Genomic DNA, 14,498 nt, shown 5'->3' on the forward strand with positions numbered 1-14,498 from the left:
AAAAAATGAGGCACTGTATTTTAGTTTACTTAAATTTAGAATTTATTATTAGAGTAGTTATTATTTATTATCCCTCCAGTTTGATGTGAAAACTGACTGAAATATTATTTGATTTGACAGTCCGTTGTTGACTAAAAACATATGTTGATACAACTATACGTTATGGTACTGAATGATAACGCAAGTTAGTCATTATGATGTTCCGGTCCTTTGCTTCGGGAAATTTTCTCTAACTGGACCTTGAATTCTAATTGAATACCCCTGACCTACCAGGTACCAGATTTGCCCAATGGAAAACCAAAAAGGGCAGGTAGAGCTGGTACCATCTGGTACATATTAAAGATCTAAAAGTGAAAATTATGCAACTTTTATAATAACTTTGATTTACAGTATATATTGGATTTACAGTATATATATTACCTTTCACAAACCCAAGGAGGCTTAACAAACAAGGGAGGGGGGGTAAGAGGTGTGAGGCCAGGGGAGATTAAAGCCCATAGGCCTCAGTGAAGAGGTGTGTTTTAAGCTGTTTTTTAAAGGTAATTAGGCAAGAGGGAGCTTGTTTCAGAGTGATGGTGCACCGACACTGTCAACAAATGTCCGGAGCCTGGAATTCGAGACAGCGAGCAGGTCCTTGTCAGAGGACCGTGAATGAGTGTAGGGATGGAGTAGATCTGGGAGGTACAGAGGTGCAAGTCCATGGAGAGATTTGTACGTAAGTAGGAGGATTTTATATTTGATCCGGGACTTAACTGGCAGCCAGTGAAGCTTCTTCAGGATGGGAGTGATGTGCAGTCCAAGTTTTGTGTGGGTGAGCATCCTAGCCGCAGAGTTCTGGACATGCCTTGCTGGGCAGTCTGGAGATGTTCTTAAGATGGTAAAGGGCAGTTTTAGTAGTGTGTTTGATGTGTTGTTGGAAGACAGAAGACAGCGAGGTGTTGATGATGTTGACCAGTATGGGACCCAGAGTTGGAAGACATGCCTTGGCCAAGGCAGTTGGCATTGGATCCTGTTTGCTGGTCGTAGCCTTTGCTGTTGACACTAGCTCAAGAACTTGAGCTGTTTTATGTGGGGAGAAAGCGGAGAGGCAATCCTTCGGTGTGAAGACAGTTGAAGAGTTTGTGTCGAGCAGCGGTAGTGTGGTTGGGTGGGAGGAGCTGGACAGCTGCAGTTGCTGGTGGATGGTTTCTACCTTTTTCAGGAGTTATTCCAGGAACCTGGAGCATAGGCCAGCAGCGTCAGATGGTTGAGGAGCATCAGGTGGGCAGAGTAGGCGGTTAATAGTGGAAAAAAGCTGCCAATGAGTGTAGTTATAGTTAGTTTTTCCCCTGGACAGAGCATTTTTGTAGCTTTTAACATGGTCGTTATAGGCTTCCTGGTGGACAGTCAGGCCAGATTTTTTGTAGTACTTCTCCAGCCTCCGCGCTGTGGCCTTCATGAGGCGGAGTTCAGCAGTGAACCAGAGAGCAGGGCAGGAGAAGGAGACAAATCGAGTGATGGGGGAGCAACAGAGTGCAGACTACGTAACAGGGCCAGGTTGTAGTGATTAACCAAGTCATCAACTGTGTGCAGCTGTCAGCTGTGTTTTATGTGGGTGTCCAGTCAGTGTTGATGGTAAATGTGGTCCGTTGAAGCAATAAATTCCTCAGTGTGTGCTATATTGACAGAGATATCAGAGTTCTCCTGCTCGTGGAGCCCAGCGGATAGTGTCTACATGTACCATGATGCATTGCACATTAGCTTCTTAAACCATGCCTATCCAGCAGGCTACTAAAGCTCTAAGCTCTGAGCAAGCTAGTTGCTAATCAAAGTTACACAATGTAGCCAAGCAAATTAATTCTTGCATTTGACCATTTATTTTTCACACATAGCTATAACTTTACTATCAGGGCATGTCTATCAAGTACATGTACAGACAGCAGCAACACATACACACACATACAAACTGGCAAAACGGGCTTCCATATACCGTACAACAAAGTGAATGCAGAGCTAGCGCTGCAGTATAGCATTCCACAAAAATCAACATGAAAAAAATGTTTTATTAACTGGATTCAGCCTTCTACTCTTATTATTTAACTGGGTTTAAATGAGGCATAATGTTAGCGCAGATTCTCTTGACCCTCAATATTCCAACATTAGTGAAACAGACATGATGGGACTGCCAATTGAAGAATCAAAATAGTTCTAGTTAGGATTTCTTGAGAAATGATATAAGGTCTGAGATAGGAAAGGACACAGCCATGAGTTTAGGAATTGCTTATGCGATAGAAAGATATGATTTTTCCTATCTTTGAAACTTAAGATAGGACCAGTAGTAAGGATCTTCTTCTGTAATGAGGCCCCTGGAGCTTTGTTGTTTTCTTACAACAAAATCACCCATGTTTTTTGAAAAGGATTGGCTGTTGTTTTAGTGTTGTATTTTTCTCAACCCTCAAATAGTTTCACACATTTGTTAATATTAATATTAATACGACATGCAAAAGAGCCACAGTGGAATAGGAGTAGTTGCATAAAAAAGGGAGAAGGGAGAAGATGGTGGCAGAGATGGAGAGAGGACTTTGGTGAGCTACAGTACTCTGACTGCCTTGCTTCCTACTGATAGCAAAAGCTCTATTGACTGAAACTCAGCGTCAGCTGTTGTGCAGCTGCTCCACAGTGCTAATAATAGTACTGGCTCATTGAGGGTGACACTGCAGCTTTTGTGTGTGTGTGCACCCTTCTACATATCTGTGTTTATGGGTGTCCCTGAGCCAATCACTCCATCTTTGAAGATCTGTATTGTACATTTGACTGTGTAGTTCCATTCTCCATTCCAACATAATTAATTTTCTTAAAACTCTGCCCTTTGTAAGGCTCCAATTCACGACCTTCAGATTATGAGACTGATGCGCTGCCTACTGCGCCAACGAGGCTGCAAGAGGCGTTCTCAAATATGGGAAAAGTGAAACAATAACCACTGAGAATGATGTGTGCGTGTGTGTGTGTGTGTGTGTGTGTGAGACAATGTGTTATGGCGTTTTTCTGTGTGTTATTTGTGGCGACCTGTTCTGCTGAGTTTGTTCGTGTCTAATAGTCCATCCCTCTTAGCTCTCTTTTTCTTTGAAGGTATGTGTCGTGTTTCCATTTGAGCTAATTCCCAGAAAGCACATGCTTTGTCTCTGCTTGGTTGTCCGTGTGCAGCTCTAGTAAAACACACGCTTAATCCTATCCTGATGAAGAGATAGTCCTGACACTCCTTGAACGGCAAATGAACCCAATGGCAAAGGTGTAGTGTGTGTATGACGTGGGTCAGTGTGTGTGTCTGAATGAGAGAGCGTAAGACAGACAGACTGATGAAAAAAAAGAGAAGAGGAGAGAGGAGAAGAAGATTTTGTGTGTATGTGTTTTTGGCTGTAAATCAGTATGCTAATGAGGCATGGTCTGTAATCCTCTTACAGCTAATCTCACTCAATCCCTCCAGTCCAGGCCTGGGCACTGCTCACGCACACAGGCATGCCTGGGTGAACACACACGCGCACACACACACACACACACACACACACACACACACACACACACAACACACACAATTGTGCTCGCTCACTGACTTGCTCACTCTACTTCTCAAAAATATAAAGACTCTTTCAAGAAGCCTTTGTTTAAACATCCAATCTATCCCATCAATTAATGATTTTAATAGAAATATGAAAAGATATTAATATGTCAAGTGTTATATGTACTAAGTGTCTGCTGATTAACATACTGTGTTTCCTACACCAATCACTCAGTGTTTGAACCATAGGAAGGCTGTGGCACTTTTTTTCTAGACTCCTCTTTGCCCTGATTGTGTGTCATAAAAGCCAAGGTGAACTTTTCCATTCACTGACAGAGGATGCTGGTCTGCAGCACAAATACTGATTATCTGCCCATATCAAAAGGTAGTTGTGTAAGTTTTTGTGCACGCGCATGTTCTGTAAATGCCCCCCTTTTTTTTGCAGTCAGACTTCACAAGCCATGTGGTCAGATGACTGTTTTTCTTAGTGTTGCCATGGTGATGCAGCAAAAGGTCGCTCAGATGCTCTGGTCTCTACCAAGACCTTGTGCGCGCGTGTGTACGTGTACGTCAGTGCAGCAGATTGCATTTGGCAGCAAGCACCAAAAGAAGGTTCAGGCTGGAGCAGTCGCCTCAACCAGAAGAGACAGCACTGTGTGTGTGTGTGTGTGTGTGTGTGTGTGTGTGTGTGTGTGTGTGTGTCTGAAAGCGATATCTGATGATACATGTGTGAATAACGTCACAGCGGAATTTCTGACAGCCACCCACACCGTGTGTGCCTGTATCGCTGCTTGTGTGTCATTATTAACTCATATCTGATTCACGATTCAATAAATTACACCAGGATTAGAGCCTAGTGCCCACTGTGGAAATGCGCGCACACACACACACACACACACACACACACACACACACACACTTAGATACATACACAAAGAGCCTGGCTTCTCAACACCAGGGGGCTGACAAGGTATTCTTCTGCTATGTGTAGTGAATACTGCTGCATACCTAGCACTCAGTATGCACAGCACATCTGCCTTCTAATCTCTCTCGCTCTGTCTCTCAGTGTATTCTCCTTATGCCACCTTTCTCTTTCTCCATCATTGCTTCCCTTCTGCTCTGCCTCTTCTCTTTTTTCTTTCTTTAAATCAACCCCCCTTCCACATCACCCCCATCTTTTACCTACTTTTTACCTACTCTTTTAACTACTCTTGATTTGTCTACCCCACCTGTCTCCTTCTTTCCCATCTACCCCCACCAAAGGCACATTAGTTACTACTTACTAGCATTTACCTCCACTTCTTGTTTCATGCTCTGTTTTTTTGCATTCCCTTTGTTCCCTCCTGGTGTACCCACTCTGTATATCCAGTCGCTTAGACGTTGAATTGCATATCAACTTTAAATAAAATGTTGCAAACAAACTTTACAGATCTGTTCTTCCCTTGCTTTTTCCCTCTCCTCTCCTCCGCAGGTATGAAAGAGCTCTCCCCCCCTCCTCTGAACCTACGGCGTCTTTACACTGAGACATTGGAATGGGAGCCCGTGTTGATCATCATCTCTCCAGGGGCAGACCCATCCCAGGAGCTTGCAGAACTAGCAGCTGAAACCGTGGGCAGGGACAATTATCATGAGGTAGAGAACAGGATAGGAGAAGTCATAGCGGATTAGCAAGTGCAAGGGGATTCTTTCAACAGAATGCCAAGATCAGATCGACAGAATAGTCTATTGTGTACCTAAATGGGGAAAATGAGAGAGCTACTGCCTGTTGAATGTTGAATTGAAAACACAATTGTGAGGCAAAGCTCTTGATAGTGTTCTGCCAGTGGAGTTCATTGGTCGTAATACATTTCAAGACAGCAAGAAGTCTTAGAAAACTGCCCTTGCAAGATGCTCCTACACACCTGCTGTTTTTCCGATATGTGGTTAATACAGGTATTCAAGAACAATGCTGGCATTATTTTCTCTTTTTTAACAAATCCCCTGAAGAGACCAAAACCCACAAAGATTTTTTTTTATTGTAAGTATTGTCTGTGTAGTCAATGCCTGATATATGGTAGTACTGCCCCTGTACCATAGAACTCCACTCTAAGAAACTATTAAAAACACATACAAGAGCCATATCATTGCTTTTGGTTCTCCTATTAGAGTTTGAGTTATATTTCAAAGGCAATGTTGGCTCATCCTTCAGTTTTAAATCACTATGACAAGACCTCTTGGCAAAAAAAGAAACACTGAAATACAGAGTTATGTCTATGTTGTTTATGTTTTCAAAATATATGCTTTTTCTAGTCTCTATTTTTTCTTTTTAAGTATGCACATCTACAAACAATCATCTCAGAAATTTAGACTTATCACTTATTTGACCATTTAACTAGTATGTCTTTTATCCAATAATATTTAGACAGAATACATGTTTTTTTTACCTTTCCCATTGTAACTACAAACAACTATATACAATTGAACCCATATGTGGTGCACCAAAGATACGCACTGCAATCCACTCATATGGGTGCTGCATATAACATTACTGTAAGTCATATCAGTATCGTATATATCATATAACTCAGATTAGTGATGAGTTACTGGCCTCTTTGTTGGAACTCTATTGATAGAAATCACAATGGGAATCTCCCTTCGCAAGTATTTGATATTTGATATTTTCTCCCACTAAGGAGCAAGATGAATTAAAATATTAAATCAGATGATCTGCCTCTAACTTCTGAGAAATTACAATGTAGAATCAAATTTTCCATCCCACTGCTTCTGTTTCTCGCCCCCTCCTACCTCTCTCACTCTCCTTGTCCTTCCAGATCTCTATGGGTCAGGGACAGGCTGATGTGGCCTTAGCTACACTCAGAGAATGTTCCCGAAATGGAGACTGGCTTTGCCTGAAAAACCTTCACCTTGTCACTTCATGGCTACCCCTTCTGGAAAAAGTAGGTAATCTGTGTACGTGATAGTCTCTGGATGTGGTAAGGCTTTGATACGTGTTGATATTCTGCTATGTGTAATTATTGTAAAATACTACCAGACAATGACACTTATTGATCAACTCAGTGAGAGAGTGATTAAATCAGCTCTGTTACCCTACAGAGATTCTGTATGTTTGAATATGATTGGGTGTCTATCCACAGTTGCCTGACATTAACTAGCATTGAATTAACACTTTCTCACATTTGTGGAGAACCAGGGGTGCATCAGGAGACATGAGGAAAGGCAAATTACAAAAGCTAAACAGAAAGTATTTTTCTATTTGGTTCAAATACATGCAGTGACACAGCAATGGGACAAATCCAAAACTAATATGATAAATTCACAATAAGACTTCCCAAGTGAGACAAGAAAAGGGTCCAAAAAACAGTCCTTTGGGAAAAGTCCAGTGGATTAAGTCCTGTAGGTGAAGTCCATGAAAATAAGCCCAAGAAATGTGGCCAGTGTAATGAGTCCAGTGAAGCAAGCACTTCTTCACATCATCTCAAGCCCACAGTGCCAGGTAGGTAGAGTTAGGGTTAGGGGGAAAGGTCAGTGGAAACGGGGAGCCTAGAGACTGTTCTGTGCTTAAATGCAAATGTAATTTCTTGTTTTACTCCACGGTTTATCTATACAATTACAATAATATTAGAATATGATATTACAAGACTGCTACACACACATGAACAAACACAGGAACACCACATTCTGCTGGCTGCCCAAATTTCCATATCTAAAATTACCTTCTGTCCTTTCCCTGTACATACACATTTTGCTTTCTACCTGTCGTCCCACATTAGCCTCTGTGCTGTTGTTTGCGTGGGTGTGTTCATTACTATGTGTTTGTTTATTATGGGCATACATGTGTGTTTGTATCATGCTTGCTTTGCATGTAGCGTGTCCTTGCATGTATTTATTATTGTTGTGTGATGTGTGCTTGTGTGTCACATTACAGACAGTAAGTGGGTTAATATGTGTTCCAGTTTCTTTGTGTTTATTTGTGTTGTTCAAATGTTTTTCCTGGGGTTCTGTTTAGTGCTGTGTCACTGTAGCAGGTCATATCTCACTGGGAGGCACAGCTGTTGGCAGTGATTTGTGTGTGTGTGTGTGTCAATGTGTGTGTGTGTGTGTGTATGTGTGTGTGTGTGTGTGTGTGTGTGAGAGAGACATGAGGAAAGGCAAATTACAAAAGCTAAACAGAAAGTATATTTCTGCGTGTGCGTGCGTGCATGCGTGTGGGTTAGCCAGAGATACCCCCTGTCCAGAGTTGTCTATACTCCTGTAGTGACTTAAACCATAACTTATATCTCTCCTCCTAGTATTTCAATTAGCATTTTTCTCCACCTTTTTTATTTCTTCATTTTTTTTCTACCTCTACACCCCATGTGTCTGTCTGACTGTCCCTCTTTCTTTCACAGTTTTTTGCCTTGCTCTTTGCACAGCTACCGATGGGGTTGGGGTCTCGGCAGTCAGGCTTGAAATGAAAAACGTACGCAACAAGGGGAACGGGGAAAGCAGGGAGCATAGGAAAGAAAGAACGAAGACAGTGGATATGAAAGGCGGGGAGTAGGGAAAGATGAACTGAGCCTCAGCAGGCAGGTGGAAATTCTACCAAGAGAGGCCTTTGTTTTAGTATTTGCCTCTGCTTCTGTAGCCGTGTCCATCTGCTCACCCTTAACTGTGTCTTTCCTCCTTTTACCATCTGTCTTTCCAGTCCTTCCCTCCTTCACTAAACCAGTTGGTCATTTAGTGAGAGGAGAAAGGAGGAAAGAGAGTCAGAGAAGGAGAGCGGTCAGTGTTCATAATTGAAGTTGGCAGTGCAGATGTCCTCTCATCCCTGTCTACTCACATTCTTCCACTTCCACTGTTTTCTGTCTCACATTTTTCACATCACCCACTCACCCATCTACTTATGGAGCTATCTTTCAATCTACCTCTTAATTTATCTACCGATCTAAATGTTTCGCTGTGTGCTAATCACCATAAAGTGAGATAATATAATAGTGTCTATTGTGATGTAATCACTAGCATTGGTCATTACCATTGTATTTCACATGATGTGCATCTGAACAGCATGGATACGTTTTGATGTGCTAATAGTAAGATACATTTGCACTCTCTCTCCCTATCTCTGTCTTCCTCCTCTTCTTTTCTCTGTTATATGTTATAACTAGTGATGAAACGGCATGAAAATTTCATATCACGATTATAGTGACCAAAATTATCACGGTTATCAGTATTATCACGGTATTGTAAAAATGTGCCAAAAAATATTAACATGTACTGATACACACACTGAAACCATTTCAACAAGTTTTATATTGAAAACTACAAATACAATTACCATTTTGTTTGCGAAAAAAAATAAAATAACAGCAAATACCTTTTGTAAACATATGAAAATTATCTAAGTGTGCATTATCAAGATTTTATATTTTATATTATATAGGTAATACAATGACACCGTGGGCAATTACATGAAAACAAATAAGTCTTTAGAAGACAGTGATAGAAACTGCAATGAGCCCAAAAACCGACATAAATACAGAGGAGTCTGTAGCGTTTCTAGATATTCTGGTTGGTTGACTAAACTGCGTAACGTGTTATCATGTGCAGTGGACGAATAGACTCTGCCGACACACGACGCACACAGCAACAGAACAACGTGTGGTGTTTTTACAAGAGCAGCTAACACTGAGAGCTTCAGTTTACACGCTGTTAGCAAGTCAGAGAGACAAACCAAAGCTAAAAGTTAACTCACCCTCACTCACTTCACTAGATGGTTATTTTCTTCAATCAAGTTTCTCTCAGCACTCTCATAAAAACTAAAATACGACCAGACTTCAGAGTGACTGAAAAATCTCCACCGTCATTGACCCAAACAAACCCACGTTGCATTCTGCGCATGCGGGCCTGCTTCTGGGAGTGGCTGGACAGTGTTTGCCGTGAGATTATAACAACGCGGTTAACCGTACCCAGTTATCATGGTAATTAAAATGTGTACGGTAATAATAACCGTTGGGAATTTTACCATGGTTAACCATTAAACTGGTAATCGTTTCATCCCTAGTTATACCCATCTTTTCTTTTCTCACTCACTTGTTCCAGTGGAATTCCGGTTGACAACACATCAGACACACACACACAAATCCTTCGAGGGATGTCAGTTTCTGTGGTCTTTGATTTTCTGTGATCATGTGTTCTTCCGCGAGAATAAATTAGGTTCCAAATGAACCAGAAACACATTGGTTACAATTTATTGTGTGCCCAATCAGATGACATAAGACCCTAAGGTGCCAGCATGTTATTTTTAACCACACGTCTTTGAGAAGCATAGAAGGAGAGGGGGGAGGAATGTAAGAAGAGACGTGAGGGAAAGGAAGCTGGAAATTGAGATGAAGAGACAGCGACAGAGACAGTTAAAAGAAGAGACACAGAAAGAGAGAGAGAAGAACAAATATATAGAAGTGAGGTGACTGGTTTGTCATCGTGGAGAATCTATCATCATGCATGATTCCTGTGGAGGAAAACCTACATGGAATAAAAGGAGTGGGGATTCAGTTACATTTGCACACAGAAATTTGCTTTTAGGGAATCTATGAAAGTCCATGGATTGTTTCAAGGTCATGAATATTAAGAAATGGAGCAGAAAGTGCATTTAGTGCAGTATAAAAATATTACTCTAGTCTCGTGTGAACTTTGTGGTTAGTGTTTTTACCTCACAGCAAGAAGGTCCTGTGTTGTGGATATATTATGACAAAGTCAAGCCGTTTTCAACCCCTAACAAGATCTAACAAGATCGGCAGTTTGGAAAATTGATTGACTTGCGTGATACAGTGTCTGGACAACTTGTGCAATCAAAGACTGAAGTCTTCTCTAATTATTCCAACTAATGAGCGAGTTTCATGTTTTGAAATACAGTATTTGTGTTTTTGCATATTTTTGTGTGTGGGTGGGCAGGCATGTGAAAACGAAGATCTCAGCCAACCGTTACGTCTACAGTCTGGTCTCATATGTCTCTCATATTCCTTTGGTGATCTCCTAATGTGTCTAATGTGTGTACTGTCCTTCCTCCACAGGAGCTAAATGTGCTACATCCCAAAGCAGGCTTCCGTCTCTGGCTGACAGCAGAAGTTCACCCCAGATTTCCTCCCATACTGCTGCAGTCCAGCCTTAAGATCACTTATGAGGTACACACACAAGCATCCACCACCACACACATACACAGGTATACAAACAATAACACCATAATGCTCATATCACACAGCTTTACACACAAACATGCACCTACACGTTTTTGCAGGCACACTGTGATGGTATACTCAGTCATTGCAGGGTATTTAAGGGCTCTGTGTGTTTGAAATGTCATATGAACTCATAATTATAAGTGTTGGTTATTTTCTATATAATGACTACATACACGATGTAGTCACATATACTGTACATTTGTAACGAGACGCAAAACTCTGCAGCTTGTGTGTTAGTAATGCATGCTTTAGTGCTCAGTGTGTTTCTGATGGGAATCATGCTCAAGGGGTTAGCTGCTTCAGCAGCCAAGCATGCTACACAAACAGCCTCTCTCTCTCGTTGTCTGTCTGTCTGTCTTTCTTTTCTCTCTCTCAGACATAGTCACACTCAAACATATTTACATACTTCATATGTAATACACACACATCCTGAACACATCCCCAGCAATAACCAAGTTATTGTACTATATTATTTCAGGACTGCAGGACAAGTAAGTGTCAAAGCTTATATGTCAAACCTCAGATAAACAGTCTACATGAACTGATACACATAGTTTTGTTTTTCTCATTGCACATTGTATTGGGATTAGATAGAGATGACCTGCAAGATGGGGGCAGGGGCTGACCAAGGCATTTTAAATTGTTCCATGGAATACATGTAATAGTAGTAGTATTAATAGTAATAAATATGAACAGTACATAACATTGCACACATTAACCACGGCAGATCCTACACAATGACCATCTTATCTTCAACCCACTTTTCAAAAATGGCTAAAATACAAAACATCAATGTAGCAAAAACACAATTACTAAGCTACAGTCAAAACAGTTGTATTCCAGCTACTATAGCTCCTCCACCCACTCCCAAATACCTTCAACTCCCCTTTCCCTCCCAGTCTAGTGTTGAAGCTTCAATAAGTAACTAGACTAGTGTTTCTCAACGGGGGCGTTCTGAGGACGATGGGGGGCGCTGGAAGCAATATTTTGGAAAGGGGGGCACTGAGCTGCTTTTGGGGGGCGTTTGTTGGTTGGAAATTCTAATGCGAGTTTACACCAAAGATTCACAACAATACAAGTTTAAACTTTAAACTACTTGCAAAAAAACTGTGTTCTGCAACATTAAAACCTGCCAGTTTAGTCCACGGCACCAGGATGAGACAGTGCATTTTTTTCTCTGTCAGCTACTTGTGGGGCAGCTTTGTGCTTTCTTCATGGGAACGGGAAGAAGCGGACATATACAGGAGTTTCAGTAGGCTATAAAAATGCCCTGACTTGCTCTGTTGGGGACTGTTAGCGGCACTTTATCAGAGGTGCTGAAGTTGACATATTTTAACATTTGTCGTGAGATTTCTGCCTGATAACAGGTGTTGTCGTTTTCGTTTTCCCCCAGCATTTGTGCACCTCCTCGTCTCATCCAGTTCTGTGTCTGTCAGACATTCGAGGGGATACTTCCAGTGAATCAGTAACATAATGCAGTATAGGGCATGTAGTGAAATATTATGAATTCTATTTGTAAATGCTCCGTATTTGTATAGCGCCTTTCTAGTTTTTTCAACCACTCAAAGCGCTTTTACACTACATCTGCATTCACACACATTCATTCACTGAGCCTAAGTCCTCAAACAGAAACTAACATTCACAGCCTGGTTCATACACTGGCGGAACAGCCGCTAGGGGCAATTCGGGATTCTGTATCTTGCCAAAGGACACTTTGACATGCAGCCTGGATGAGCCGGGAATTGAACCGCCAACCTTCCGATTAACGGGCAACCCGCTCTATCTTCTGAGCCGCCCCCTTTTCTCTCTCTTTTATTTTCTTCTTTTCCCTTTAAATTCACTAGGCTTATTTAAACTTTTATTTGACTGCAGTGCTGCAGGCAGCGCGTATTCTTGGAGCAAATACTCTTGCTCGTCCCTCTCTCTCTCACCCGTCCCTTGATCTCTCGCTCTCTCTCCCTCGTGTCCCAGCTATTAAAAGTTATTAGCAAGCATTTAAGGAACCTAGTTAATAAGGAGAGCTAAGATAACGTTAAAATACAGCTGGGTTTTCGAGGCTAGCATGCTGTATATACTGCGCCACAGTTACACTGTCATTCTGTGGGAAACACTGAGTTATGATATGATAAGTTATTAACAGATGAGCTAATAAAGTCCAGTCAATAACTGATTAAAACGGATTAATTTATCACTGAGATGAAAAGGGGGTTAATAGGTTACTTCCCCACAAAAGAGGAAGTAAGACTTAATCATGTGTGTTGGCTCAGCAGGGATGATATTAAATAATTTGATCTACAGGAGAAAAATATTTTAAAGCAATAAGAATGCCTGAGAGCCTCACTACATTATATTCTGTTATAATTATATATTTTGAATTGTCACCCGCCACCTGAATTTTTAGACATTTTCACCAGAAATTGGTGCAGAAAAGGCAGAAATTGGAGGAGAAATTGCAGAAAATTAAGTGTTTAATGCTCAAAATCTTCTGGGGGAGGACCCCCTTTACCCCCCCACCTTTTAAGTGCCCCATCCAAGAAAACAGTATCTGGCTTCACATGCAGTTTCTGGGAGGAACATTGACTTAAATATAATTACTTTTCACATGGCTTTTTTGTTACCTTTTCCATGTTTTTAATAACAATAGTAACAATAAAAAAAATCAACAATATTCAGGGAAAATAGCAAACATGTTTTTTGATGGGGGGCGGTAAGGGACCTGGATAATGGATAGGGGGGCGCTGGCCCAAAAAAGGTTGAGAACCACTGAACTAGACAATGCAATTTCTGGAGAACTTGCGTTGTGAATGCTGGCTGTTGAAGGCTAATGCTAAACTGGATTGCTAAACTTCATGCAAGCTCTCATTTCAGCCTCTCTCTTAAACAAGCAGTAGATGCTCCTGTCTCTTTAAGCTCCCCCTCCAAAAGCTCACTGTGTTCTGATAAGTCGAGATCCCGAAGCAGGATGATTATGCCACTCAGCATTACAGACAGACTAAGCATAGGAGTTGCCAGTTGTTATTGAGGCTGCACGCAAATGACCATATATGGAAAACCAGCTCTGTATGACATCATTAAGAGTCAAGAGTAGAGCTTTGGCCATGTTTAACATGAACATCTGACACTGAAACATTATACATAAGACAGAAAATATAAGAAGCCTAATGAGTCTCCCTTAATCTGTGTGTGTGTGTGTGTGTGTGTGTGTGTGTGTGTGTGTGTGTGTGTGTGTGTGTGTGTGTGTGCGCGCGTGTGTGTGTATGTGTTCAGTGAAGAGTACACAGACAGGTGTTCAGAAAATAGCTTAACTTCAGTCCACCAATCAGAACAGAGGACCCAGTCCTTTGATCTTTGATCAGCTAATTTACGTCACAAAGGTAACCAGCTCTACAACAGAGACACATAGGAATATTCCTCTGAAATTATCTAAATCTTTGCCTCAAACAAACCTCCCCAGAGACTAAACTATAGGTCGTATTGACAAAATGACTTGACCGGGAGCGGCAGAAGGCATTTGTGAACAATATGATGTATTTTTGTTTGGATAAAGTTGAAAAAAAGTGACCACTTTGCCAGTTGAAAAACTGGTACGTTCTGCGCTGGTCAAGAAAATTTGAGGAGAACTTACAATGGCAGCCAATAGAGAATTTACACTCTTGTCCTTTGGAAGGACACAGAGACAAATCTATAACTCCGAGGGATTTAAAAAGCCCATGTGAGGAACCACAACAAAATTTACTACGTTTCTG

At 41.3% G+C, this 14,498-nt stretch overlaps 2 protein-coding genes across 2 annotated transcripts in view; both read left to right on the forward strand.

The window, feature by feature from the left end:
* The window catches only part of LOC123986093 (cytoplasmic dynein 2 heavy chain 1-like), a 76,566-nt gene extending 65,870 nt beyond the window's left edge, over positions 1 to 10,696 (forward strand). The window contains exons 29-31 of the mRNA XM_046074174.1: positions 5,007 to 5,167; positions 6,346 to 6,471; positions 10,585 to 10,696. Of these exons, the coding sequence (XP_045930130.1) occupies positions 5,007 to 5,012 (6 nt within the window). The 3' untranslated portion in view covers positions 5,013 to 5,167; positions 6,346 to 6,471; positions 10,585 to 10,696. The remainder of the gene's footprint in view (positions 1 to 5,006; positions 5,168 to 6,345; positions 6,472 to 10,584) is intronic.
* LOC123986094 (cytoplasmic dynein 2 heavy chain 1-like) overlaps positions 5,453 to 14,498 on the forward strand; it is a 37,635-nt gene continuing 28,589 nt past the window's right edge. The window contains exons 1-3 of the mRNA XM_046074175.1: positions 5,453 to 5,467; positions 6,346 to 6,471; positions 10,585 to 10,695. Of these exons, the coding sequence (XP_045930131.1) occupies positions 5,453 to 5,467; positions 6,346 to 6,471; positions 10,585 to 10,695 (252 nt within the window). The remainder of the gene's footprint in view (positions 5,468 to 6,345; positions 6,472 to 10,584; positions 10,696 to 14,498) is intronic.

Source organism: Micropterus dolomieu, linkage group LG17, assembly GCF_021292245.1.
Source record: "Micropterus dolomieu isolate WLL.071019.BEF.003 ecotype Adirondacks linkage group LG17, ASM2129224v1, whole genome shotgun sequence".
In the NCBI taxonomy this organism is placed as follows: domain Eukaryota; kingdom Metazoa; phylum Chordata; class Actinopteri; order Centrarchiformes; family Centrarchidae; genus Micropterus; species Micropterus dolomieu.